The sequence below is a fragment of the Schistocerca cancellata genome, chromosome 5 (assembly GCF_023864275.1).
Source record: "Schistocerca cancellata isolate TAMUIC-IGC-003103 chromosome 5, iqSchCanc2.1, whole genome shotgun sequence".
Classification (NCBI taxonomy): Eukaryota; Metazoa; Arthropoda; class Insecta; order Orthoptera; family Acrididae; genus Schistocerca; species Schistocerca cancellata.
The window spans coordinates 15,192,583-15,218,287 of record NC_064630.1 but is presented as its reverse complement, the minus strand read 5'-3'; the positions used below and the strand labels follow the sequence as shown (position 1 = coordinate 15,218,287).

The following is a 25,705-nucleotide window of genomic DNA, read 5'->3' as shown; positions in this document are numbered from 1 at the left end:
TATCCAGGTCCCATCTCCTTAAATTCCCACCTTTTTGGAGTTTCTTTAGTTTTAATCTATAGTTCATAACCAATAGATTGTGGTCAGAGTCCACATCTGCACCTGGAAATGTCTTACAATTTAAATTCTGGTTCCTAAATCTCTGTCTTACCGTTATATAATCTATCTGATACCTTCTAGTATCTCCAGGATTCTTCCATGTATACAACCTTCTTTTATGATTCTTGAACCAAGTGTTAGCTATGATTAAGTTATGCTCTGTGCAAAATTCTACCAGACGGTTTCCTCTTTCATTTCTTAGCCCCAATCCATATTCTCCTACCATGTTTCCATCTCTCCCTTTTCCTACTCCCGAATTCCTGTCACCCATGACTATTAAATTTTCGTCTCCCTTCACTACCCGAATAATTTCTTTTATCTAATCATACATTTCATCAATTTCTTCATCATTTTGCAGAGCTAGTTGGCACATAAACTTGTACTACTGTAGTAGGCATGGGCTTCGTGTCTACCTTGGCCACAATAATGCTTTCTCTATGCTGTTTGTAGTAGCTTACCCGCACTCCTATTTTTTTTTATTCATTATTAAACCTACTCCTGCATTAACCCTATTTGATTTTGTTTTTATAACCCTGTATTCACTTGTCCAAAAGTCTTGTTCTTCCTGCCACCGAACTTTACCAATTCCCACTATATTTAACTTTAACCTATCCATTTCCCTTTTCAAATTTTCTAACCTACCTGCCTGGTTAAGGGATCTGACATTCCACGCATGCAGCTAAAAGAAAGGCAAAAGGAAATGTGACTGGCTGACCACTTACAAAAAACATGGGTGTGGCTTTCACCCTCTTAACACACTAATATCATCTCCCAAAAATTTGCAGAAACAAGTGAGACAGATCACAAAACCTTAAAACTCTAATCACATTTGTTTCAATGTAACTTAAAATAGAGTGCAGGTCTGCCAGCAAATGTGCCGCTGCCCTCTGGTCCAAAACTAAAATACAACCTAGTAAAATGTGGTACTCAGTGAATTGTATGCGAGGAGCACCACACATTGGAGGGCTGTTGCGCTGAAGCAAGAAGCCAAGTGTTGTAGGGCTGTTGTAGGGACAAGTAAAAGCTGCCTCGCCCAGTCTACGTCGCCGAAAGGAGGTGTGCTATGGCCCCACTGTGGGCTTTACTAGATGGAGTTTACTGCCTGTCACTTCCAGCCACTCATTCTCCCACTGATGCAAGACTCTGTACCTCAACAGCAAGGCTATAGCATGCAGGGGGATGGTGCTCTGAAATGAGGATCACGGCTGGCCCCAATGGCTGTAGATCCGCCCTTTTATTCCCTGCAATACCCATGTGCCCTGGTAGCCAGCACAAAGACATCTTTCCCAACCATTGCAATCGGAGGAGGGCATCCTGCATATTCTGGACTATTTTATCTGCTGGGTACAAACATCGTAAGGAGTGAAGGGCACTCACGGAATCTGAACAGACCAGATATTTACCCCTTGAAGAACGTCTCATATGCTCCAGTGCCCATAAGACCACATATAATTCTGCGTCGAAGACAGTAAAGCCTTGAAGCAGATGGACCTTGTTGCCATGATCCACGAAAAGAAACAGCACTCAATGGACTTCCCCTGTTTAGTCCCATCCATAAAGACAGTCTGTAGAGTTTTAGTGCCTCATTTAAAATGTCAGAAAATATCACATTAAAAACAGAAGCAAGAGAACAATCCCTCCTGTTTGCACCCAATCTAAAATTACACTTTATCTCTCCAATGACCACGGTGGCAGGTGGTTGAAACCTTTGATTTGAGGTTGTACATGCTCCACACCAAGTGAACCCAGCACGTGCTGCACGCAGATCCCAAACACCATGTTGCTTGTGGACAATTGGATGAAAGACTTTACACAGGTGGATGACCGACACTGTGGTATGCAGGGGAAGTCAGAGCTGCAGGGAACTTACATGCCTGATGTCCACGCAGGATGGTGAGTGGGTGGTTTCCCAGCCTCAGCACAGGGACTGAATATGGGGCTGATCCTATAAGCACCTGTGGCCAGTCTAATCGCCTCATGACAGATAGCATCAATCTTCAGCTCAGAAGGCCTTGCTGAGCCACACACAGTACTCCATATTGTAGCCATGAAAGCCCTGAAAAACTGGAACACGCACATCCTGTCTGCTCACCAAGACCTGTGGCTAAGGCATTTTACAATATTCAGCATCTTCTGGGTTCTAGCTTTCAGGCCTCTCAGGTGTGGTAACCACATAGATTGGAATCAAAAAGGAGGCCCAGAAACCTCACTGAATCTTTAAAATGTAGAATGGTGTTCCTCATATGCACAAGTCAGATAAATTAAAAATACGACAAGAACGATTAAAATGGACACACACTTATCTGCAAAAAACTGAGAACCCACGTTTGCAGCCCAGTTCTCTAACATCTGCACTGTAATTTGCAACTGATGGGTCGCTGTTGCAACACTGGAGGAGGAACAGAAAACAACAAAATCATCCACAAATACGGAACACTGTACAGGACTCCCTACTGTAGACATGATACTGTTTATGGCTGTGGCGAAGAGGGTAACACTTAAAACACTGCCCTGATGAACACCATTCTCCTGCTCAAAACAATCTGACAGCACGTCACCAACTTGTGACATAAAAAAGCACTTAGACAGGAAGGACTGTATGAAATTGGGGAAGCGGCCACGAAAGCCCCAATGAGGGGGTTGTTTGAAAATATTGTGTGTCCAAGTAGTGTCGTGCGCCTTATTAATATTGAAGAATATACCACAGCTGATGTCTACATAAGAAAGCCTGCTGAATAGTCACCTCTGAAGTGCACACAGAGTGACTAAGGAGATGCCTGGTCTCTTGACAACCAGATCAAGCAACAGTTGACCATGTGCTCCAGGGTCTTTCCTACACAGCTCATTAAGACGATGATCCGGTAGTTACTGGGACATGTTCAGTTCTCTCCTGGTCTGAGAACACGCATCAGAATCGCCTCTCTCCATGAACTGGGGAAGTTGCCTGTCTGCCATTTAAGATTAAAACCATCGAGGAGGATTTTCTTTGACACTGCTGGCAAATGTCAAAGTGTACAGTACCGGATTTTATTGTGACTGGGGTGCAGTATCATGAGCCTCACACAGTACTGATTCCAGCTTCCACATGGAGAAAGGGTAATTGTAAGATTCAGAATTATGGAGTCTTAAAGTCTAACTCGACCATCCCTGCAGTCACACAGTAGCAGTGAAATGGTGGATCCTGGCTGGCACTGGCAGTAGATGCTGCAAAAATCTCTGCGATCATCTGAATAATGTCTCTGGGCATCATTTGAAGATACCCGCGTTTCAGCACCACTCCTATTGGTAAACGACTGTATCAGAAAGCCTCCTGATGGCTTCCCATACTTTTGTAGAACAAGCGGAGCAGTTAAGAGTCCAGGAATGCTTGCCACGGCCTTTTCTTGGTCTCCTTAATTAGGTGTCTACCCTTAGCCTTCTCGACTCTAAAAGCTATGAAGTTGTCTGCAGTTGGGCAGCATTTAAATCTACTAAGAGCTGCATGCCTGTCTCGGATTGCTGAATGGCATTCCCTGCCCACCAAGGTACATGTTGCCTCCCGAGATGACCTGAGACTTTTGGATCGATTGTTTAACAGTGTGATGGATCACTCAGGTGATATGGTCTACTCTTTACGGGACACTGTTGTGGTGCTCAAACACTGCCAGTTGGCTAAACAGCATCCAGTTAGCCCTACTGATCATCCACTTTGGTGGCTTCTTTCAAGCAATACCCCATCCAGTAGGTGGATCAATGGGGGAAAATGCTCACTGGAATGAAGGTCGTCAGTTGCTTCCCGTGCTGAGGCTGAAAGGGCTTGAAAGCAGAAAAAGAAGTTGATGGCTGAGGATGACCTTGTAGCAGCCAAGGAATGAATGGGACTGCCAATGTTGAAGATGCTCAGTTCCTCAGACATCATGAGGTCATCCAAGACTCGACCCTTGGGGCAAGTATAGTTTTGAGTCCCATAACACATTATGGGCATTGAAATAACTCAGTAGGAGAAACGGGCAGTGGGAGTTTTTCAATAAAGCCTGCGAGGGCCTCAACGTCTATTGCATCTTGTGGAGATACGACACAGTGAGCAGACAGTTATCCTCCAACACACACGAATTTCAACGGCAACTGCTTGAAGGCCAGTAGCCAGAGAGGAGAGCACAGGAATGGTGTGCATTACTGACAAATACAGCGACACCTCTCGCCCCTTTCTCGTCTGGTCATCTTTACAATAGAGCACATAAACCTGTAGTACAGAGGCATCAGATGCTTTAAAATGTGTTTCCTGCAAACACAAGTACAGGGGGCATGTTCCTGTACTAGGACTTTCATGTTCTTCACATGTTTCCTGAACCTATTAATGTTCCACTGTAGGATGGGAGCCATTTATAACAGGGGTAGCACTTTCATCCTGACTTTCTGCTGGGGAGGGAAGCCCGCAATGGGTGGATGCTGTCTTGGGGTGAGATGTTTGCCCCAGTCTGACATCAAGGTAAATCGCCTCTTAAGAAGATTCCGAAGAGAGACATCAAAGAGAATGATGCCAACATTGTTGGACTGTGTACTTCCAGTCTCTGTCAGTGAGCTATTCTTCGCCTTTGACTTCAATTTTTGTTGTCCGAGGCAGCTTCGGAGCGACAACTGCAGGAGTGGGAGTGGCCGTGGTAGTGCTGGGTGGTGGACAAGACAATCCTTGGAGCGGGCAAGGAGTTCTCCAATGTCAGCAACCATGAACTTTTCTGAAGTTCCGTTGGGAGGGACAGGGCCTTCGGAATGACTGCAGCAGCACAAGTGCACTGACAAATGCAGGTACTAGTGCTGACACTAACAACCTCCGTTTGTGTAGCAGTTTTGGATTTCTGCACCAGTTGTTTAACAATTGAAGCAAAGGACGTGGAGAATGTCGTGGGGCAGCATGGCTTTATTCGCCTTTTTGGCGAATTATACGGGATGCACTTTGTTATATTAAGCTTTTGTACCTTTCATTCTTCAAGATGTACGCTGCATTCCCAATTCCAGACAGGATGATCCCCAGAGTAATTCACAATCTTCAAGAGAGATGAACAAGTGACTCCTATGTGGGTGGCCTTACCACATTTGCCGTAAGTGGCTTCTCTGTGAGACTCACGAGTAGCATGCTCAAAGCACTGGCATTCGGAACAGCGCATTGGGTTGGGGACATAAGGCCATATATTGAGGCAAAGGAAGCCTGCCTTAACATGCTCGGCTAGTTTCATGCTGCTGAATGTAAGGATAACTGAATCTGATAAGACGAGATCACCATCCACCCTTATGATATTCCTTCTTCAGCCCACTCAACTTTCAGTTTTTATTTGAGACCCTAGAATGTCGCAACCCCTTTGATTTAATTCAACGTGGAGTGGAGCTCTGTTTTGATGGCATACTCCCCAAGGCACTTCAGTTCCTGCAGGTACGTTGCTTGCAGGGAATTAGAAAAAGCATCCCGTTTCATAGCCGCTTGACTGATTTAATGTCCCTGCAATGTCACGTAACCCTATTCAATGTAAAAAGGGGAAGCCTTCTCAAAGGTTCCCTCTCGTCTTAGCTATTAAAAATATACTCTGTCCTGCAGCATGCATTCTGTTACTAAATACCAAACTACATTTAACTACTTCAGAATCCGGAGAGCTCGTCACATGAGGCCCCTTGTGAGACTGGACGTTGGTACCTCCAAATGGCCCACCCAATCCACTAGGAGGAGTGAGAGAAGGTTTCGAGGGTCTATATTGGTCCCATGAGCAGAAAGGGAAAAACAAGCCCTAAGCCTTATACAAATGAGGTGCAGCATGTTCCCCAGAGGTTGTCTGCTAATGACTGTTCCCGCTCAACAGGCATGCATCTTATCAGTGCGTAACACACCTTGAGATTAAGGTTTTTTTTATAGTGGTTTTTACCATTCCTGCAACACACAACATTTCATTGCTGCACCAAACAGTGATTGCTGAAGCATATTCAGAGCATAGAGTGGCAGGGGACTGGCGGCATTTACCAGTCCCCCACCTCAGGAGCCCCATGGTTGCCAAGCCTGCACTCAGCAAATGATGCCGAGTCCCTGAGCGCACACAGGCAGTACAGATGATTAACAGTGATTGTTACTTATATAGCTCCTCACACAGTTACTGGAGATCACATGCCCACCTTCCATACTAGCACCAGTGCAGCCCTTTACAGCGGACTATATTCTGACTGCACCTGGACAACCACTTCATGCTCAACCACACTGCTTGACACCTAGAAACTGAAGATAGTTACTCAGGAATTCTTGTCTATGTTTGCACATGGAATCTGCCGCCCATCGAGCAGTAGTTGGGCAAAACCACTACACACGTCCAAAAGACAAATAATGGATGGAATCCATGTGGCGGCTACAGACAGCTCAATGCTAGAACCATTCCAGATTGATACTTAGTACTGCAAATAAAAGATGTTCAATGTCCACAGTAAGCAAATCTTTTCAACGTTGAACTTAGTTTGTGCATTTTACCAGATACCTATGGCACTGGACAATGTTACTAAGACCACTGGCTGCACACTGTTCGGAGTATTTGAATTTACCGGAATTCCTTTTGGACTTCGTAATGCTGCCCAAATATTTCAATGGGTTACGGGTGAAATCTGATGTGACGGACTTCTTATGTGCATACTGATGATTGCGTGGTATGGCGCCTCTAGCTGCACGGCCACTCCGCGCAGCCGTAAAGTAGATCAGCCGATCATACTTAAAGAATTATGACTATTTATTGCCATAAACAATTTTTAATGTCAGATTGTTGACTATGATGTCCTCTTAGCCGCACCACTGAATAAATTCTTGCACGTTTCACTGCCAAAGGACAAACTCCAGTGTAATGGTGAGGCCAAATTGGCATGTACCAAGGTGAAGACTGCCATCGCAGAAGCTACAATGTAGTGCAACCAGTTCCACAGGCGCCTCTTACCCTGATGGTCGACGTGTCTGCCACTGCAATTGGTGCTGCACTGCAACAGCAAATAGGGGAGCACCTGCAGCCCATAGCATTTTTCAGCAAAAATTGTGAACTGTAGGCTGCCTATGTTACAGCATAAAGTCAAGTGCTGGCACACCAGTTGGTAACATTACAGTAGAGGGGGCTGTGAGACATCAGCCAATTGCATGCTGACCGACCCCTGTCCAGGACGACCAATGACAACAGCAGCCTCTATGTTAAGAGGACATAAGCGCTGCACCGACTGGCCGTGACCCAGTTCTACAGTAGCTTCACGACTAGCAAGCCAAATGTATTACTTCACTTGTAATATGAATTGTATATACTGAAGAGATTTCTTATTTGTATGTCACCTGTTGCTTGCGACACTTCTGTGTTATTGTCAAAGTTAAGTATTGTCATTGTTCATTTTGTAATAAAACTCATCAATACAATTTGCTTGAACTGTTATCTAGCGATCCAAGAAAGCGTGTTTCCTAGAAACCCCATATTCGACAACTAGGCAGAATTCAGCAGCCTATGCTGCTATTAAGAAATGTTTTTACATGTTGGAGGGACAGCAGTTCACTCACCACAGTTCACAAGCCACTAACATATGTTTTCTGCCAGTGTCCTGAGACAGTTTCACCATGTGAGCTGTGATATCCCGACTATATATAACAGTTCACTGATAATATGGTTCATGATTAAGGAGAACTGAATGTGCCAGATGATGATCTCTCTCAAATCGAAGTGATCACTGATGCAGTTGATTTTGAAGCTCGCACCACAGTGCAACAATCAAATAGTGAGCCATGAGATTTGTTGGCAGAATCATCAGCACTACAACTCTGCGTATTACACTGCAACCACTAACTCTGGGTGCAGTATTGTAATGTCCCCACTAACAAACTGCCACCATCTGTGACTACTGACTTTCTCCAACAGGCATTCGTCTCTTTACATAAAATGTTGCATTCTTCTGGGGATGGTTTTTGATATGCCTCTATACGTTACAACAGAACAATCTGAGCCTTATCTGTTCAAAGCACTACTGTCCTACTGGGTATGAAGTGGATTAGAACTATAGCTTACCAATTGGCAGTGAATGGTCTAATTAAATGCATGCACTGCACACAACTCAACTCACAGCGGTGGACAGAAATGTTGCCCATTGTCCTCCTGGCTCCACGTGTGTCTGAATTAAGATGTGAAAGCCACAACTGCAGCACTTTTTTATGGCCAGCCAACATGTCTGCTGAGTGAGTTCTTTGCCGATGTGACAGGCAATTGCATTGTCCAGTCAGATTTCCGGCAAAAGCTTCTTACACAAATTCGGCAACTATGCCCCATTGCTGCAAGGGATCAGTAGCCTCGTATCCCTTTTGTTTTTAATAAGCTAAGAGAGTACCATCATGTCTTTGTACAGCATGACGCAGTTCAAAAGCCACTGCGGCTGCCCTACAATAGATCTTACCGCGTCATGAGTAGGGAGGCCAAGACATTCAAAATCATTGTGATGGATATGACAACCACCATCACCATCGACTATGTCAAACCAGCTTTCCATGCACCCTACACTGATACGGACTAATCTACATACACCATGGACTCTTATCAACGCTCCAGCAACTCCACTGTCCCATCAGATCAGCTGTGATGGGCGTCAGAGGCTACATATAATGTTAGGTTGTTGTTGTTGTTGTGGTCTTCAGTCCTGAGACTGGTTTGATGCAGCTCTCCATGCTACTCTATCCTGTGCAAGCTGCTTCATCTCCCAGTACCTACTGCAACCTACATCCTTCTGAATCTGCTTAGTGTACTCATCTCTTGGTCTCCCCCTACGATTTTTACCCTCCACGCTGCCCTCCAATACTAAATTGGTGATCCCTTGATGCCTCAGAACATGTCCTACCAGCCGATCCCTTCTTCTGGTCAAGTTGTGCCACAAACTTCTCTTCTCCCCAATCCTATTCAATACTTCCTCATTAGTTATGTGATCTACCCATCTAAACTTCAGCATTCTTCTGTAGCACCACATTTCAAAAGCTTCTATTCTCTTCTTGTCCAAACTATTTATAGTCCATGTTTCACTTCCATACATGGCTACACTCCATACAAATACTTTCAGAAAAGACTTCCTGACACTTAAATCCATACTCTATGTTAACAAATTTCTCTTCTTCAGAAACGCTTTCCTTGCCATTGCCAGTCTAAATTTTATATCCTCTCTACTTCGACCATCATCAGTTATTTTGCTCCCCAAATAGCAAAACTCCTTTACTACTTTAAGTGTCTCATTTCCTAATCTAATACCCTCAACATCACCCGACTTAATTCGACTACATTCCATTATCCTCGTTTTGCTTTTGTTGATGTTCATCTTATATCCTCCCTTCAAGACACCATCCATTCCGTTCAACTGCTCTTCCAAGTCCTTTGCTGTCTCTGACTGAATTACAATGTCATCGGCGAACCTCAAAGTTTTTATTTCTTCTCCATGGATTTTAATACCTACTCCGAATTTTTCCTTTTGTTTCCTTTACTCCTTGCTCAATATACAGATTGAATAACATCGGGGAGAGGCTACAACCCTGTCTTACTCCCTTCCGAACCGCTGCTTCCGTTTCATGCCCCTCAACTCTTATAACTGCCATCTGGTTTCTGTACAAATTGTAAATAGCCTTTCGCTCCCTGTATTTTACCCCTGCCACCTTTAGAATTTGAAAGAGAGTATTCCAGTCAACATTGTCAAAAGCTTTCTCTAAGTCTACAAATGCTAGAAACGTAGGTTTGCCTTTCCTCAATCTTTCTTCTAAGATAAGTCGTAAGGTCAGTATTGCGTCACGTGTTCCAGTATTTCTACGGAATCCAAACTGATCTTACCCGAGGTCGGCTTCTACTAGTTTTTCCATTCATCTGTAAAGAATTCATGTTAGTATTTTGCAGCTGTGGCTTATTAAACTGATTGTTCGGTAATTTTCACATCTGTCAACACCTGCTTTCTTTGGGATTGGAATTATTATATTCTTCTTGAAGTCTGAGGGTATTTCGCCTGTTTCTTACATCTTGCTCACCAGATGGTAGAGTTTTGTCAGGACTGGCTCTCCCAAGGCCATCAGTAGTTCCAATGGAATGTTGTCTACTCCGGGGACCTTGTTTCGGCTCAGGTCTTTCAGTGCTCTGTCAAACTCTTCACGCAGTATCGTATCTCCCAATTCATCTTCATCTACATCCTCTTCCATTTCCATAATGTTGTCCTCAAGTACATCGTCCTTGTATAGACCCTCTATATACTCCTTCCACCTTTCTGCTTTCCCTTCTTTGCTTAGAACTGGGTTTCCATCTGAGCTCTTGATGTACATACAAGTGGTTCTCTTATCGCCAAAGGTCTCTTTAATTTTCCTGTAGGCAGTATCTATCTTACCCAGAGTGAGATAAGCCTCTACATCCTTACATTTGTCCTCTAGCCATTCCTGCTTAGCCATTTTGCACTTCCTGTCAATCTCATTTTTGAGACGTTTGTATTCCTTTTTGCCTGCTTCATTTACTGCATTTTTATATTTTCTCCTTTCGTCAATTAAGTTCAATATTTCTTCTGTTACCCAAGGATTTCTACCAGCCCTCGTCTTTTTACCTACTTGATCCTCTGCTGCCTTCACTACTTCATCCCTCAAAGCTACTCATTCTTCTTCTACTGTATTTATTTCCCCATTCCTGTCAATTGTTCCCTTATGCTCTCCCTGAAACTCTGTACAACCTCTGGTTCTTTCAGTTTATCCAGGTCCCATCTTCTTAAATTCCCACCTTTTTGCAGTTTCTTCATTTTTAATCCACAGGTCATAACCAATAGATTGTGGTCAGAGTCCACATCTGCACCTGGAAATGTCTTACAATTTAAAACCTGGTTCCTAAATATCTGTAATACCATTATATAATCTATCTGATACCTTTTAGTATCTCCAGGGTTCTTCCATGTATACAACCTATCATGATTCTTAAACCAAGTGTTCGCTATGATTAAGTTGTGCCCTGTGCAAAATTCTACCAGGCGGCTTCCTCTTTCATTTCTTACCCCCAATCCATTTTCACCTACTACGTTTCCTTCTCTCCCTTTTCCTACACTCGAATTCCAGTCACCCATGACTATTAAATTTTGTCTCCCTTCACTATTTGAATAATTTCTTTTATTTCATCATACATTTCTTCAATTTCTTCGTCATCTGCAGAGCTAGTTGGCATATAAACTTGTACTACTGTAGTAGGTGTGGGCTTCGTATCTATCTTGGCCACAATAGTGCGTTCACTATGCTGTTTGTAGTAGCTTACCCGCATTCCTATTTTCCTATTCATTATTAAACCTACTCCTGCATTACCCCCATTTGACTTTGTGTTTATAACCCTGTAGTCACCTGACCAGAAGTCTTGTTCCTCCTGCCACCGAACTTCACTAATTCCCACTATATCTAATTTTAACCTACCCATTTCCCTTTTTAAATTTTCTAACCTACCTGCCCGATTAAGGGATCTGACATTCCACGCTCCGATCCGTAGAAGGCCAGTTTTCTTTCTCCTGATAACGACATCCTCTTGAGTAGTCCCCGCCCGGAGATCCGAATGGGGGGACTATTTTACCTCCGGAATATTTTACCCAAGAGGACGCCATCATCATTTAATCATACAGTAAAGCTGCATGCCCTCGGGAAAAATTACGGCCGTAGTTTCCCCTTGCTTTCAGCCGTTCGCAGTACCAGCACAGCAAGGCCGTTTTGGTTAGGTTGTTACCTTGTCCAATGTAACAGAAAATATCACTGATGCTATGGGGTGAGCGGAAAGTGCAGTGTAATGCTACGTGCAAGTAATTAGTACTTTTAATTATTATCTTTGCTGCAGTTATTGACTTATGTTTTCCTTTTGTTTTAGACATGTTTTTTTCCATTATTGAATGTGCTATTAAACTGAGTCGTGTAAGTTAGCATTTCGTTTTTCTGTCGCAATGAAGTTAATTCATTCAGCCCCGCAACATAGTCTTATCTCTACTCTTCAATCTATGCACTGAAGAGGCAATGATGGAAATAAAAGAAGGTTTCAGGAGTATGATTAAAATTCAGAGTGAAAGGATATCAATGGTAAGATTTTCTGACAACATTGCTATCTTCTGTGAAAGTAAGTAAGAATCTCAGCATCTACTAAACGGACTGAACCATCCAACAAGCACATCCAATGCATTGAGAGCAAACCGAAGGAAAATGAGAGAAATGAGGAGCAGCAGCAGAAATGAGGTTATGTGCAAACCTAATACCAAAATTGAGAACCATGTTGCAGATAAAGTAGGGAATTCTGCTCCCTAGAAAATAGGAAATAAAATAATGTGACAGACAAATCAAAGACGACATAGAAAGCCTACAGGGACAGGCATGGAAGGTACTACTTATTGAAAGGAGTCTACTCCTATCAAACAAAGGGATTCATTTTAGGATACAATTCAGAGTAGACATGTGTGGAGAACAGCAATGAGTAGAAGTCAATCATGAACTGTGTGAAACTGGGAAAGAAAAATCGAGGCATACGAAATTTTTTGTTACAAAAGGGTATTGAAAATTAATCAAAAACAGACAGACAAAATAAGAAATGAGGAAGTTCTTCATAGAACTAGTGAAGGAGGAATATGTGGAATAAGTTTAAAGCATCAAGGAGAACTTCCATGGTGCTAGAGAGAGTAACAGATATTCACTGTAGGGGAAGACTGCGATTGGAACACATCCAACAAATGGTTCAGGACATTGGGTGTTAAGTGCTACTCTGGGATGAAGAGGCTGGCACAGCAGAGGACACCTGATGAATGCAGTCCCAAAATAAAATTATCATCTCTCGGATTATCACCTCAGACAATCCCTAGTAAAATTAACTTCAATTAACAATCAGCTTACCATATGTTGTGTGTAAGAGCCACAGTACCATCCCCCAAATACAAATATACAATCAAAGTTTAGTTGCAATAGAGGTGGTGGCAGTGGTGGTAGTAGTAGTAGTTTTTTGTGTGTGGTGGGGGGGGGGGGGGGGGGGGCAGGGGGGGGAGGGGGGGGGGGGGGAGCGTGTGCATGTGTGTCAGCTGCAGTGGACAAATTTTCAATGATAACAGTATATTCAATACACTATAGGTTCTGAATGATCTTCCTGATACCATTTCATACAACTTCCTGATACCATTTCATACAATTGCAGCTTCATCGATTTCATGCCCATTTTCTCCATTCACTTAGTTTCAAGGAATTTAACTGAACTGCAAGTATGCATGTCAGGAAGTGTTCTTATGCAAGTATCAGTTCTTTGACAATTACATTTTACTTCAGCTCATCAGTACTTACCCCTGCTGTAATGTGCCAAGTTTACATTTCTTGGTTGCTGAGGCAATGCACATGCAGCAAAGCCTGGAGGAAGTCTTACATGGACAAGATGTAATGCATATGGTCGAACTGTAAGTGATGTGACAGGACTTGTTGTGAAATACAGACGCACTCCTGCTTTTGTTACTGCCACAAGATTCACATGAAGAGATTCACGAGCTTCTATTGGAGATATGCTCACAATGTGGCGAAAAACATTGCTATCTAAAGTTCTGTAACAAAAAGGTGCTTAAGTATCTTGTATTCATGACGTATGGAAACTCGTGTACAGAAAAGGAAATTAATACTCCAAGAAGTGTATTATTAAAGCTCAATAAATGATAAAAAACAATAAACACTGTTTGCCACAGAAATAGAAATAATAACTAGAGCACTATCAGTTATTGTTTTCTGAAACTTAAAAATGATAACAGAGAAAAATTACCTAACAATATTGACAGCATTCTGCACTACAGTTGACTGACTAGTTGTAACAACATGACTCATTGATTCTCCGTCTTCACCAAGGTCATAAACACTAATAGAACCTTTTTCAGTCAGTGTATATAGTATGTTGCGAGTATTATCAACAGTAATTTGAACAATTTGGTCTTCCTCAACAAAAGCACCACTTATGAATGAAGGTACCAAAAATGACAAGGCACTTTTTGAGTGGTTTACTTTCTTGCAGCGTTTCCCAAACCAACTGCCCTCTGCCTGCAAAAAACAAAAAAGATTTACAGAAATTAGGTAATAGTGTTTAGCTCTACAAAAATTTAATGTAAAATGAACAAATCATATATGACGGGGATATCTGACAAACAACATTACATATGTCCATAAAACACTGTCAAAGTCAAAACTGTCTTTTCTGAGTGAAATTTTCCCAATGAATCCAGCTATAATGTCTGTAAAGGCCATATACGATAGTAGTTAGGTAAATGCGTGTATCAGATTATATACGACATGTATCTTGTAAAACGACACACACTCAAAACAATGTAAACTGCAAAGACGTATGCATCAGTACACAAAGGAATCAAAGAAATGATTAACGTACAAGTAAAAACATGTGCCTAAATGTATTTCCTACACAATTTCCTGCAATACTTCACTATAGGACCATCTCACTGGAATGACACTGGTATGACTACCAAATATGGCAGCTTGGGATCAAATTCATTCTGGCCTGAGCTGCATGTTATGTATGTGTGTGTGGGAGGTGCACTTGCTTGTGTGCATGAATGGCGTGTGCTTCTCCTTTTTTGATGAAGGCTGTGGCCGAAAGCTTTGTGTAAGTGTCTTAATTGTGCCTGTCTGCAACATTAAGTGTGTCTCTTACATTAAACAGCAATCCATCTTTTCCTAGATTAACTAGGTTAGTTACTAATGACAAAATCTTTGAAGACATATTTACAGCATCACTGATTTTGCTTCACTAAAGAATATTTAAAAGTGTATAACATAACAATGTTTAAAAGTTTCAAGGGTATTATTTGTAATTTTAATTATGTATGCATATAAATCACTTTTGCATGTACAAATATAAAATGATTTAGGTCTTATGCATAACCTACTATTGTAAACTGGACCAATAAAAACACAAGACAATACGAAGGCTATCAGGGAAGAAGTCCCAATGATGGGCTAAGAAGTGCATCTTAAGCAACATTTTCGTAGCATCTAGTGATATGATCTCAATCCTCTATGTGCAATATTATGGTACTTCTCTGCCTTGCGGTTGCCCAAGAGGTGCTTGCAGACACCTATGAAGGACAGCACTAACATTTTTCATCTTTACTCGCTGTCACTTTCTCATGATAGAAGGTTGTGTACACGGAAGAACCCTGGAGATACTAAAAGGTATCAAATAGATTATATAATGGTAAGACAGATACTTAGGAACCAGGTTTTAAATTGTTAGACATTTCCAGGGGCAGATGTGGACTCTGACCACAATCTATTGGTTATGACCTGTAGATTAAAACTGAAGAAACTGAAAAAAGGTGGGAATTTAAGGAGGTGGGACCTGGATAAACTGAAAGAACCAGAGGTTGTACAGAGTTTCAGGGAGAGCATAGGGGAACAATTGACAGGAATGGGGGAAAGAAATACTGTAGAAGAAGAATGGGTAGCTTTGAGGGATGAAATAGTGAAGGCAGCAGAGGATCAAGTAGGCAAAAAGACGAGGGCTAGTAGAAATCCTTGGGTAACAGAAGAAATATTGAATTTAATTGATGAAAGGAGAAAATATAAAAATGCAGTAAATGAAGCAGGCAAAAAGGAATACAAACGTCTCAAAAAATGAGATTGACAGGAAGTGCAAAATGGCTAAGCAGGGATGGCTAGAGGACAAATGTAAGGATGTAGAGGCTTATCTCACTAGGGGTAAGATAGATACTGCCTACGGGAAAATTAAAGAGACCTTTGGAGATAAGAGAACTACTTGTATGAACATCAAGAGCTCAGATGGAAACCCAGTTCTAAGCAAAGAAGGGAAAGCAGAAAGGTGGAAGGAGTATATAGAAGGTCTATACAAGGGCGATGCACTTGAGGACAATATTATGGAAATGGAAGAGGATGTAGATGAAGATGAAATGGGAGACACGATACTGCGTGAAGAGTTTGACAGAGCACTGAAAGACCTGAGTCGAAGCAAGGCCCCAAGAGTAGACAACATTCCATTGGAACTACTGACGGCCTTGGGAGAGCCAGTCCTGACAAAACTCTACCACCTGGTGAGCAAGATGTATGAAACAGGCGAAATACCCTCAGACTTCAAGAAGAATATAATAATTCCAATCCCAAAGAAAGCAGGTGATGATGTTTGGTTTGTGGGGCGCTCAACGGCGTGGTTATCAGCGCCCGTACAATTTCCCAACCTTTGCTCAGTCCAATTTCGCCACTTTCCTGGATGATGATGAAATGATGAGGACAACACAAACACCCAGTCATCTCGAGGCAGGTGAAAATCCCTGACCCCGCCGGGAATCGAACCCGGGACCCCGTGCTCGGGAAGTGAGAACGCTACCGCGAGACCACGAGCGGCGGACAAGAAAGCAGGTGTTGACAGATGTGAAAATTACCTAACAAACACTTTAATAAGCCACAGCTGCAAAATACTAACGCGAATTCTTTACAGACGAATGGAAAAACTAGTAGAAGCTGACCTCGGGTAAGATCAGTTTGGATTCCGTAGAAATACTGGAACACGTGAGGCAATACTGACCTTACGACTTATCTTAGAAGAAAGATTGAGGAAAGGGAAACCTACGTTTCTAGCATTTGTAGACTTAGAGAAAGCTTCTGACAATGTTGACTGGAATACTCTCTTTCAAATTCTAAAGGTGGCAGGGGTAAAATACAGGGAGCGAAAGGCTATTTACAATTTGTACAGAAACCAGATGGCAGTTATAAGAGTCGAGGGACATGAAAGGGAAGCAGTGGTTAAGAAGGGAGTAAGACAGGGTTGTAGCCTCTCCCCGATGTTATTCAATCTGTATATTGAGCAAGCAGTAAAGGAAACAAAAGAAAAATTCGGAGTAGGTATTAAAATCCATGGAGAAGAAATAAAAACGTTGAGGTTCGCCGATGACATTGTAATTCTGTCAGAGACAGCAAAGGACTTGGAAGAGCAGTTGAACGGAATGGATGGTGTCTTGAAGGGAGGATATAAGATGAACATCAACAAAAACAAAACGAGCATAATGGAATGTAGTCGAATTAAGTCGGGTGATGTTGAGGGTATTAGATTAGGAAATGAGACACTTAAAGTAGTAAAGGAGTTTTGCTATTTGGGGAGCAAAATAACTGATGATGGTCAAAGTAGAGAGGATATAAAATGTAGACTGGCAATGGCAAGGAAAGCGTTTGTGAAGAAGAGAAATTTGTTAACATCGAGTATAGATTTAAGTGTCAGGAAGTCATTTCTGAAAGTATTTGTATGGAGTGTAGCCATGTATGCAAGTGAAACATGGACGGTAAATAGTTTGGATAAGAAGAGAATAGAAGCTTTCGAAATATGGTGCTACAGAAGAATGTTGAAGATTAGATGGGTAGATCACATAACTAATGAGGAAGTATTGAATAGGATTGGGGAGAAGAGAAGTTTGGGACACAACTTGACCAGAAGAAGAGATCGGTTGGTAGGACATGTTCTGAGGCATCAAGGGATCACCAATTTAGTATTGGAGGGCAGCGTGGAGGGTAAAAATCGTAGGGGGAGACCAAGAGATGAATACACTAAGCAGATTCAGAAGGATGTAGGTTGCAGTAGGTACTGGGAGATGAAGAAGCTTGCACAGGACAGAGTAGCATGGAGAGCTGCATCAAACCAGTCTCAGGACTGAAGACCATAACAACAACAAACTTTCTCAGTAATCTCTGGCATATGCAATTCTTCACTATAACATATACTTATCTTTATATAATACTGACAGATAATTCTTGTTTATTTTATTCTTCCAAACACTTTACCCTCTTTCACCATTTCTAACCCATTTTAATTTTCTCCATTCTTCTCCTCAGCCAGATTTAAAAGCCTTCTCATGTCTTACAGCACATGGTAAATTAGAATACCTCATTGCTTTCTAGATAAAACCAGCTATTTTTGTCAAACATGAACATGACAAAATGTGATATTTACACAAATACCAGGAATTTCTTCTGAATTAACACAAAACGCAGAAATTCACAAACCTAGACCAACAATAGTCACTTCTAACTAATGGCAACCAACACGACAAGATAATTGCGGATGTCTGAACACAACTCATTGACAATGTTATTTCAGTGTCCAAGACAGTTTAGATCATCCTTACAGTGAAGACTGCAGCCTTCAGTTTCTGTACAAGAACTTCGTGATAGGTTGAGTGCACATACAGCTTGTGAGGGTAGCACAAACACTAGGGCTGCGAGTGGAGGCAGACAGTACAGACCAGGGTAATGAAGGGGAACTTTTATTAATCTGGGCACATATGGGTGGGGTGGGAGGTGGGGCCCAAAAGAAACCAAACATAAAAAAGTTATTTATTCACATTTTAAGCACAAACCTTTAATCCCCTTCAAAGTACTCTCCATTTGCAGTAATATACTTGTCTAATCTTTTATTCCATTTTTCAGAAAATTGTTTAAATTCATGTTTTGTTATGCTTGACAGCACCTCCACTGTTTTTTTCCGTCACCACAGCAACATCAGCAAAACACTTTCCTTTCATGTCTATTTTCATTCTAGGAAACAAAAACCACATGGGGCAAGGTTGGGTGAGTATGGGGGTTGAAGAACAGTGGTCATGTCATTTTTCGTCAAAAATTGTCATACAGACAGGTATGTGTGAGGAGGGGAATTGTCATGATGGAAAAACCAGTCACCCGACTGCCACAATGTTTTCAACATTTTCACGCGTTCAGGTCGTGGAAGGATGAGTGGAACGAGGTTTGTCGTCAACTGACATTTCACCATTTTTTTAAAAGACGAAAACCACTTTCCCCCAAAGCACCATCCGTGTATGCCATTTTCTCAAAAAGTTTCTAGAGATTATGTTCCACTTTTTCTGGGCAAAAATCAGAATTTCACCACCACATGCTGTTCAAGAAAAAGCAACCAATGCAAAAACGACAATCACACAAAACAGTTGTCACTACACACTCTGCCAAAACTTGTCCTGATCTCCATCAATGATGGTATGCAGCTTGTTGACGTAGGAATGTTTGCTCTGTGCCCTCCTGACAGCAAAATATGGTACCATATTTACTCCAATCTAAGCCGCACTTTTTTTCCGGTTTTTGTAATCCAAAAAGCCGCCTGCGGCTTAGAATCGAGTGCAAAGCAAGTGGAAGTTCTGAAAAATGTTGATAGGTGCCGCCACAACTAACTTCTGCCGTCGAATATATGTAGCGCTACACAGGCATGGCGCCAAAACCAACCTCCGCGTCATAAAGAAAAAAAAAAAAAAAAAAAAAAAAGTGGAAGACGAGCTTTTTTTCTCCGCCCCGAGTTTCGACCACTGCAATTTCATACATTATCCAACAAAGTAAATACAAATTCCGTATTGTTCATCTTCGAATGTAGCAGAATTTCAATGTACTACGAAAATCCGACATGCAAGACTGTTTGGGATGTTTGTCAATATGGCCAACTCTACTTTCTGAATTTTTTCCTACCTGTGAGAAGAGATGGTTGCTAATAGGAACCTGATGAAATGTGAATCACCATAAGAATAATACGAATATCAACATTTTGTCATGTATTCTTTCGTGTTTGCTGCTATCTCATTTAAATCCTGCCTGCCTAATAAACTACGAAACAAGAGTGAGACAACAGCAAACGCGGAAGAATATGTGTATCGTGTCATGTTTATATTAGTATTATTCTTATGCCTAATAGTGATACTGTCAGAAATGAAGCATGGCAACTGACTAGATTTTTAATTCTAAGATGACTAATTTCTGTGCAGAATTTGATGCACTAAAGAAGCGGCCGCAAAGATTTTCAAACGGAGAAACATTTTCGCCTAACTCTCGTTCAGAACATGTTCTATCATACGCAGTCTATTATTTGGTTCTTGTTGATCATTATCAAAGAAAGCAACAGTGTAAGTAACAACAAATAGCAGTCTCTTGCCATTGTTTCGCTAATGAGACGATTACTCTCTTTTTTTTTTTTTTTAATTGTAAGCGGCGGTAGCGCGCACAAAAGCAAGCCATGCCGCGAGCCGCGACAGGCCGTAAACACGCACTATCAGAATGCGACAAACAATGCATGACACAATGCACTAATGCATTTTCAGCTTAGAGTGACGCAAACACCTATAACAAAGAAAACAGCACTTATCAGATCAAAGCAAATAAGCAATCGATTCAAACCAGACGAAGCATGTGAAAAAGGAAGGGTACCCGTATAAATACGGACGGAGCGCCTGACGCGTAGCAATGGCTACCTGGTAAAGCTTAACTGCTAAGCTTACGACTCGAACCAAACTACTGTAGCTGTATCGTCATTCATTCGACCTAAATTGTGTCTCATATTACAATGGACCAACTTTGTTTCGATTTGGAGGTGCGGCCTAAAACTTTACTCTCCCCTTGAATTTCGAGTCTCAAATTTCCGGTGCGGCTTAGATTCGGGAATTTTTTTTCCTTTATTTCGAGTCTCATTTTTCAGGTGCGGCTTAGGTTCGAGTGCGGCTTAGATTCGAGTAAATACGGTACTTAAAAAGTTCTGTTCACCAAAAGTTCGGTTTCTTTTGGGTACAGCCTTGTAAAGTTACATCTGTGAGCCAAACACAGCAAGAATCCTGGTTGTACACTGACACAAGAGTTTGTGTTCCACAGTTTTCGGCACCTGTAACCCATTGTGAGTATGTATTCACCCGTAAAATACAGGGCTATGAGAGTCTGAATATGGGTATTTCTTCTTTTCTGCATATCTAATTATTTACCAATTTTATTTTTCCCTTATTCGAAAGGAAAGTTACATGGTTGTTCTTTATTTCTGACACAGAAAGCATAAAATACTGAGTGATGACTAAATTATTGTGGAATTAGTTCATGAAGATGATGAGTCTGTGGAAGAATTTTCTGATTTTGAAGCTGACAATGTTGAAAAAAGTGACGAAACAGTGACTGTGAAAAATTGACTCACTCTTTTTCTGGACAGATATGGTAAAACCTAATGGAACAAACTGCCATTTAGTCAAAGGCACTGTACTAAAAACCACAATATTATTATTGTTGTTGTTGTGGTCTGCAGTCCTGAGATTGGTTTGATGCAGCTCTCCATGCTACCCTATCCTGTGCAAGCTGCTTCATCTCCCAGTACTTACTGCAACCTACATCCTTCTGAATCTGCTTAGTGTATTCATCTCTTGGTCTCCCACTACCATTTTTACCCTCCACGCTGCCCTCCAATGCTAAATTTGTGATCCCTTGGTGCCTCAGAACATGTCCGACTAACCAGTCCCTTCTTTTTGTCAAGTTGTGCCACAAACTACTCTTCTCCCCAATTCTATTCAATACTTCATCATTAGTTATGTGATCTACCCACCTAATCTTCAGCATTCTTCTGTAGCACCACATTTCGAAAGTGACTATTCTCTTCTTGTCCAAACTTGTTACCGTCCATGTTTCACCTCGGCTACACTCCATACATGGCTACACTCCATACATGGCTACACTCCATACATGGCTACACTCCATACATGGCTACACTCCATACATGGCTACACTCCATACATGGCTACACTCCATACATGGCTACACTCCATACATGGCTACACTCCATACATGGCTACACTCCATACATGGCTACACTCCATACATGGCTACACTCCATACATGGCTACACTCCATACAAATACTTTCAGAAACGACTTCCTGACACTTAAATCTATACTCGATGTTAACAAATTGCTCTTCTTCAGAAACGCTTTCTTTGCCATTGCCGGTCTACATTTAATATCCTCTACTTCCACCATCATCAGTTATTTTGCTCCCCAAATAGCAAAACTCCTTTACTACTTTAAGTGTTTCATTTTCTAGTCTAATTCCCTCAGCATCACCCGACTTAATTCAACTACATTCCATTATTCTCGTTTTGGTTTTGCTGATGTTCATCTTGTATCCTCCTTTCAAGACACTGTCCATTCCGTTCAGCTGCTCTTCCAAGTCCTTTGCTGTCTCTGACAGAATTACAATGTCATCGGCGAACCTCAAAGTTTTTATTTCTTCTCCATGGATTTTCATACCTTCACCGAATTTTTCTTTTGTTTCCTTTACTGCTTGCTCAATATACAGATTGAATAACATCGGGGACAGGCTACAACCCTGTCTCACTCCCTTCCCAACCACTGCTTCCCTTTCATGCCCCTCGACTGCCATCTGGTATCTGTACAAATTGTAAATAGCCTTTCGCTCCCTGTATTTTACCCCTGCCACCTTTAGAATTTGAAAGAGAGTTTTCCAGTCAACATTGTCAAAAGCTTTCTCTAAGTCTACAAATGCTACAAATGTAGGTTTGCCTTTCCTTAATCTTTCTTATAAGATAAGTCGTAAGGTCAGTATTGCCTCACATGTTCCAATTTTTCTACGGAATCCAAACTGATCTTACCCGAGGTCAGCTTCTACCAGTTTTTCCATTCGTCTGTAAAGAATTCCTGTTAGTATTTTGCAGCTGTGACTTACTAAACTGATAGTTCGGTAATTTTAACATCTGGCAACACCTGCTTTCTTTGGGATTGAAATTATTATATTCTTCTTGAAGTCTGAGGGTATTTTGCCTGTCTTATACATCTTGCTCACCAGGTGGTAGAGTTTTGTCAGGACTGGCTCTTTCAAGGCCATCAGTAGTTCTAATGGAATGTTGTCTACTCCCGAGGCCTTGTTTCGACTCAGGTCTTTCAGTGCTCTGTCAAACTCTTCATGCAGTATCGTATCTCCAATTTCATCTTCATCTACGTCCTCTTCCATTTCCATAACATTGTCCTCAAGTACATGGCCCTTGTGTAGACCCTCTATATACTCCTTCCACCTTTCTGCTTACCCTTCTTTGCTTAGAACTGGGTTTCCATCTGAGCTCTTGATATTCATACAAGTGGTTCTCTTTTCTCCAAATGTCTCCTTAATTTTCCTGTGGGCAGTATCTATCTTACCCCTAGTGAGATAAGCCTCTACATCCTTACATTTGTCCTCTAGCCATCCCTGCTTAGCCATTTTGCACTTCCTGTCAATCTCATTTTTGAGATGTTTGTATTCCTTTTTGCCTGCTTCATTTACTGCATTTTTATATTTTCTCCTTTCGTCAATTAAATTCAATATTTCTTCTGTTACCCAAGGATTTCTACTAGCCCTCGTCTTTTTACCTAGTTGATCCTCTGCTGCCTTCACTACTTCATCCCTCAGAGCTACCCATTCATCTTCTACTGTACTTCTTTCCCCCATTCCTGTCAATTGTTCCCTTATGCTCTCCCTGAAACACTCTACTACCTCTGGTTTGGTCAGTTTATCCAGGTCCCATCTCCTTAAATTCCCACCTTTTTGCAGTTTATCTACAGTTCATAACCAATAGATTGTGGTCAGAGTCCACATCTGCCCCTGGAAATGTCTTACAATTTAAAACCTGGTTCCTAAATCTCTGTCTTACCGTTATATAATCTATTTGAAACCTGTCAGTATCTCCAGGCTTCTTCCATGTATTCAACCTTCTTTCATGATTCTTAACCAAGTTTTAGCTATGCTTAAGTTATGCTCTGTACAAAACTCTACCAGGCGGCTTCCTCTTTCATTTCTGAACCCCAATCCATATTCACCTACTACGTTTCCTTGTCTCCCTTTTCCTACTCTCGAATTCCAGTCACCCATGACTATTAAATTTTCGTCTCCCTTCACAACCTGAATAATTTCTTTTATCTCATCATACATTTCATCAATTTCTTCATCATCTGCAGAGCTAGTTGGCATGTAAACTTGTACTACTGTAGTAGGTGTGGGCTTCGTGTCTATCTTGGCCACAACAATGCGTTTGCGCTGCTATTTGTAGTAGCTTACCCGCATTTTTATTGTTTTTATTCATTATTTAACCTACTCCTGCATTACCTCTATTTGATTTTGTATTTATAACCCTGTATTCACCTGACCAGAAGTCTTGTTCCTCCTGCCACCGAACTTCATTAATTCCCACTATAACTTTAACCTATCCATTTCCCTTTTTAAATTTTCTAACCTACCTGCCCGATTAAGGAATCGGGCATTCCACACTCCGATCCGTAGAACGCCAATTTTCTTTTTCCTGATAATGACGTCCTCTTGAGTAGCCCCCGCCCGGAGATCCGAATGGGGGACTATTTTACCTCCGGAATATTTTACCCAAGAGGACGCCATAATCGTTATTACCACACATTTACCTTGAGCTCAATGCACAGCAAAGGGAGCAAAGACACCAGAGCTGGTCTTCTTTCTTCATTTCGACGGGAATATAATAGACAGATTGGGAGACAGCATTTATTGGCTTGTTACCGTTTGCTGGAACCTACAGAGCTTCTCACCTCCACTTCATGGATATGTGGGTGTGCAGGACACACCATCAATGATGGGGGTGAGAGAGAAAAAGTCTGACAAGTTGGCTGCTATTCATGAATTTCTGGTACTAATAGGGGAAAAGCTTTAGTAAAGCCTATACCCCTGCAGAATATTCGATGACTGATGAGACACTCATTCCATTTCGGGAATTGTTGCTAGTGGGCAGGCTTTGCCTTAAACAAAAAAAAGGAAGTGTTTTCCAGTTGGGAACTGGTACACCACTTGCCAGAACGTCGCTGGACAAGGAGCTGACTTTAGTGGGAACATCGTGAAAAAATAAGTGCGAGTGGTCTCTTAAATTTCCAGGAAACCTTACTCAGTAGTGCTAATATCATTAGTACACAATTATGCCAAGACAGACGCAGAGGCAGGTGCCGATAAAACAACAGAAACTGTTACTCTTATAATTGCACTAAGGGTGGTGAGGACACGTGTGGCCAGCTATGCAGGAACTTGAGTGTTGGCAGAAGAACATGGAGATAGCTCCTTGTTGTGTTGTTCCATCTCAATATCTCAGCACTAAACCCTTATGCCATTTACGAGATGAACATTAATCAAAAGGTACAAAGAAGAATTTTCTGAAGAAGCTTGCCAACTTATAGTGGAGTTCTGTCAGGAGAATTGGTAACAGTCACATACCCACAACGTTATGGAGAGAAAGTAGTTTCTGATGGCCCACAGCACAATAGTTTGAAACAGCAACAGCAGGATCATCGTCATAAAACACACAAGGAGACTGGAACCAAACTACCACTGCCGAAGTGGAATAGGTGCCACATCTGCCCAAGAACAAACGACAAGCATTCATTCCACATTATGTGCTACTTTTATGAAACATGTATGCAAAGTGCATTACAAAGTTATCTGCACAAAAAATGCTTAGTTCACTGAAATATTTTTATGGTCCAAATAGCTTTACATTAATAGTATATAGCTTTTTTTGTATTATGTTATTTTTCCTTTGTTCCTCACATAATAAATTATAATGTCGTTAAATGATATTAAGTACATGCTGTTTTCATTCATTTATGTTTATGAATCATCATCAATAAACCGTAACATCTCATTTTTCTCAGACAGACATATCTACTCAGCTTAATTTTTGCCCAGATCCAATAAGCACTTGTGTTAGCTCTTGTCACACAAGTGCTTAAGGGTTAAACATTTTTTTGCTAAGTGTGAATTGTATACTTCATAACTTCTGTG

The 25,705-nt window shown here is 41.5% G+C and overlaps 1 protein-coding gene across 1 annotated transcript in view; it reads right to left on the bottom strand.

Moving 5' to 3' along the window:
* Positions 1–25,705, bottom strand: part of LOC126187878 (nuclear pore complex protein Nup155) — a 261,223-nt gene that overhangs the window by 187,532 nt on the left and 47,986 nt on the right. The window contains 2 exon segments of the mRNA XM_049929211.1: positions 13,409–13,659; positions 13,872–14,143. Coding sequence (XP_049785168.1) covers positions 13,409–13,659; positions 13,872–14,143 — 523 coding nt within the window.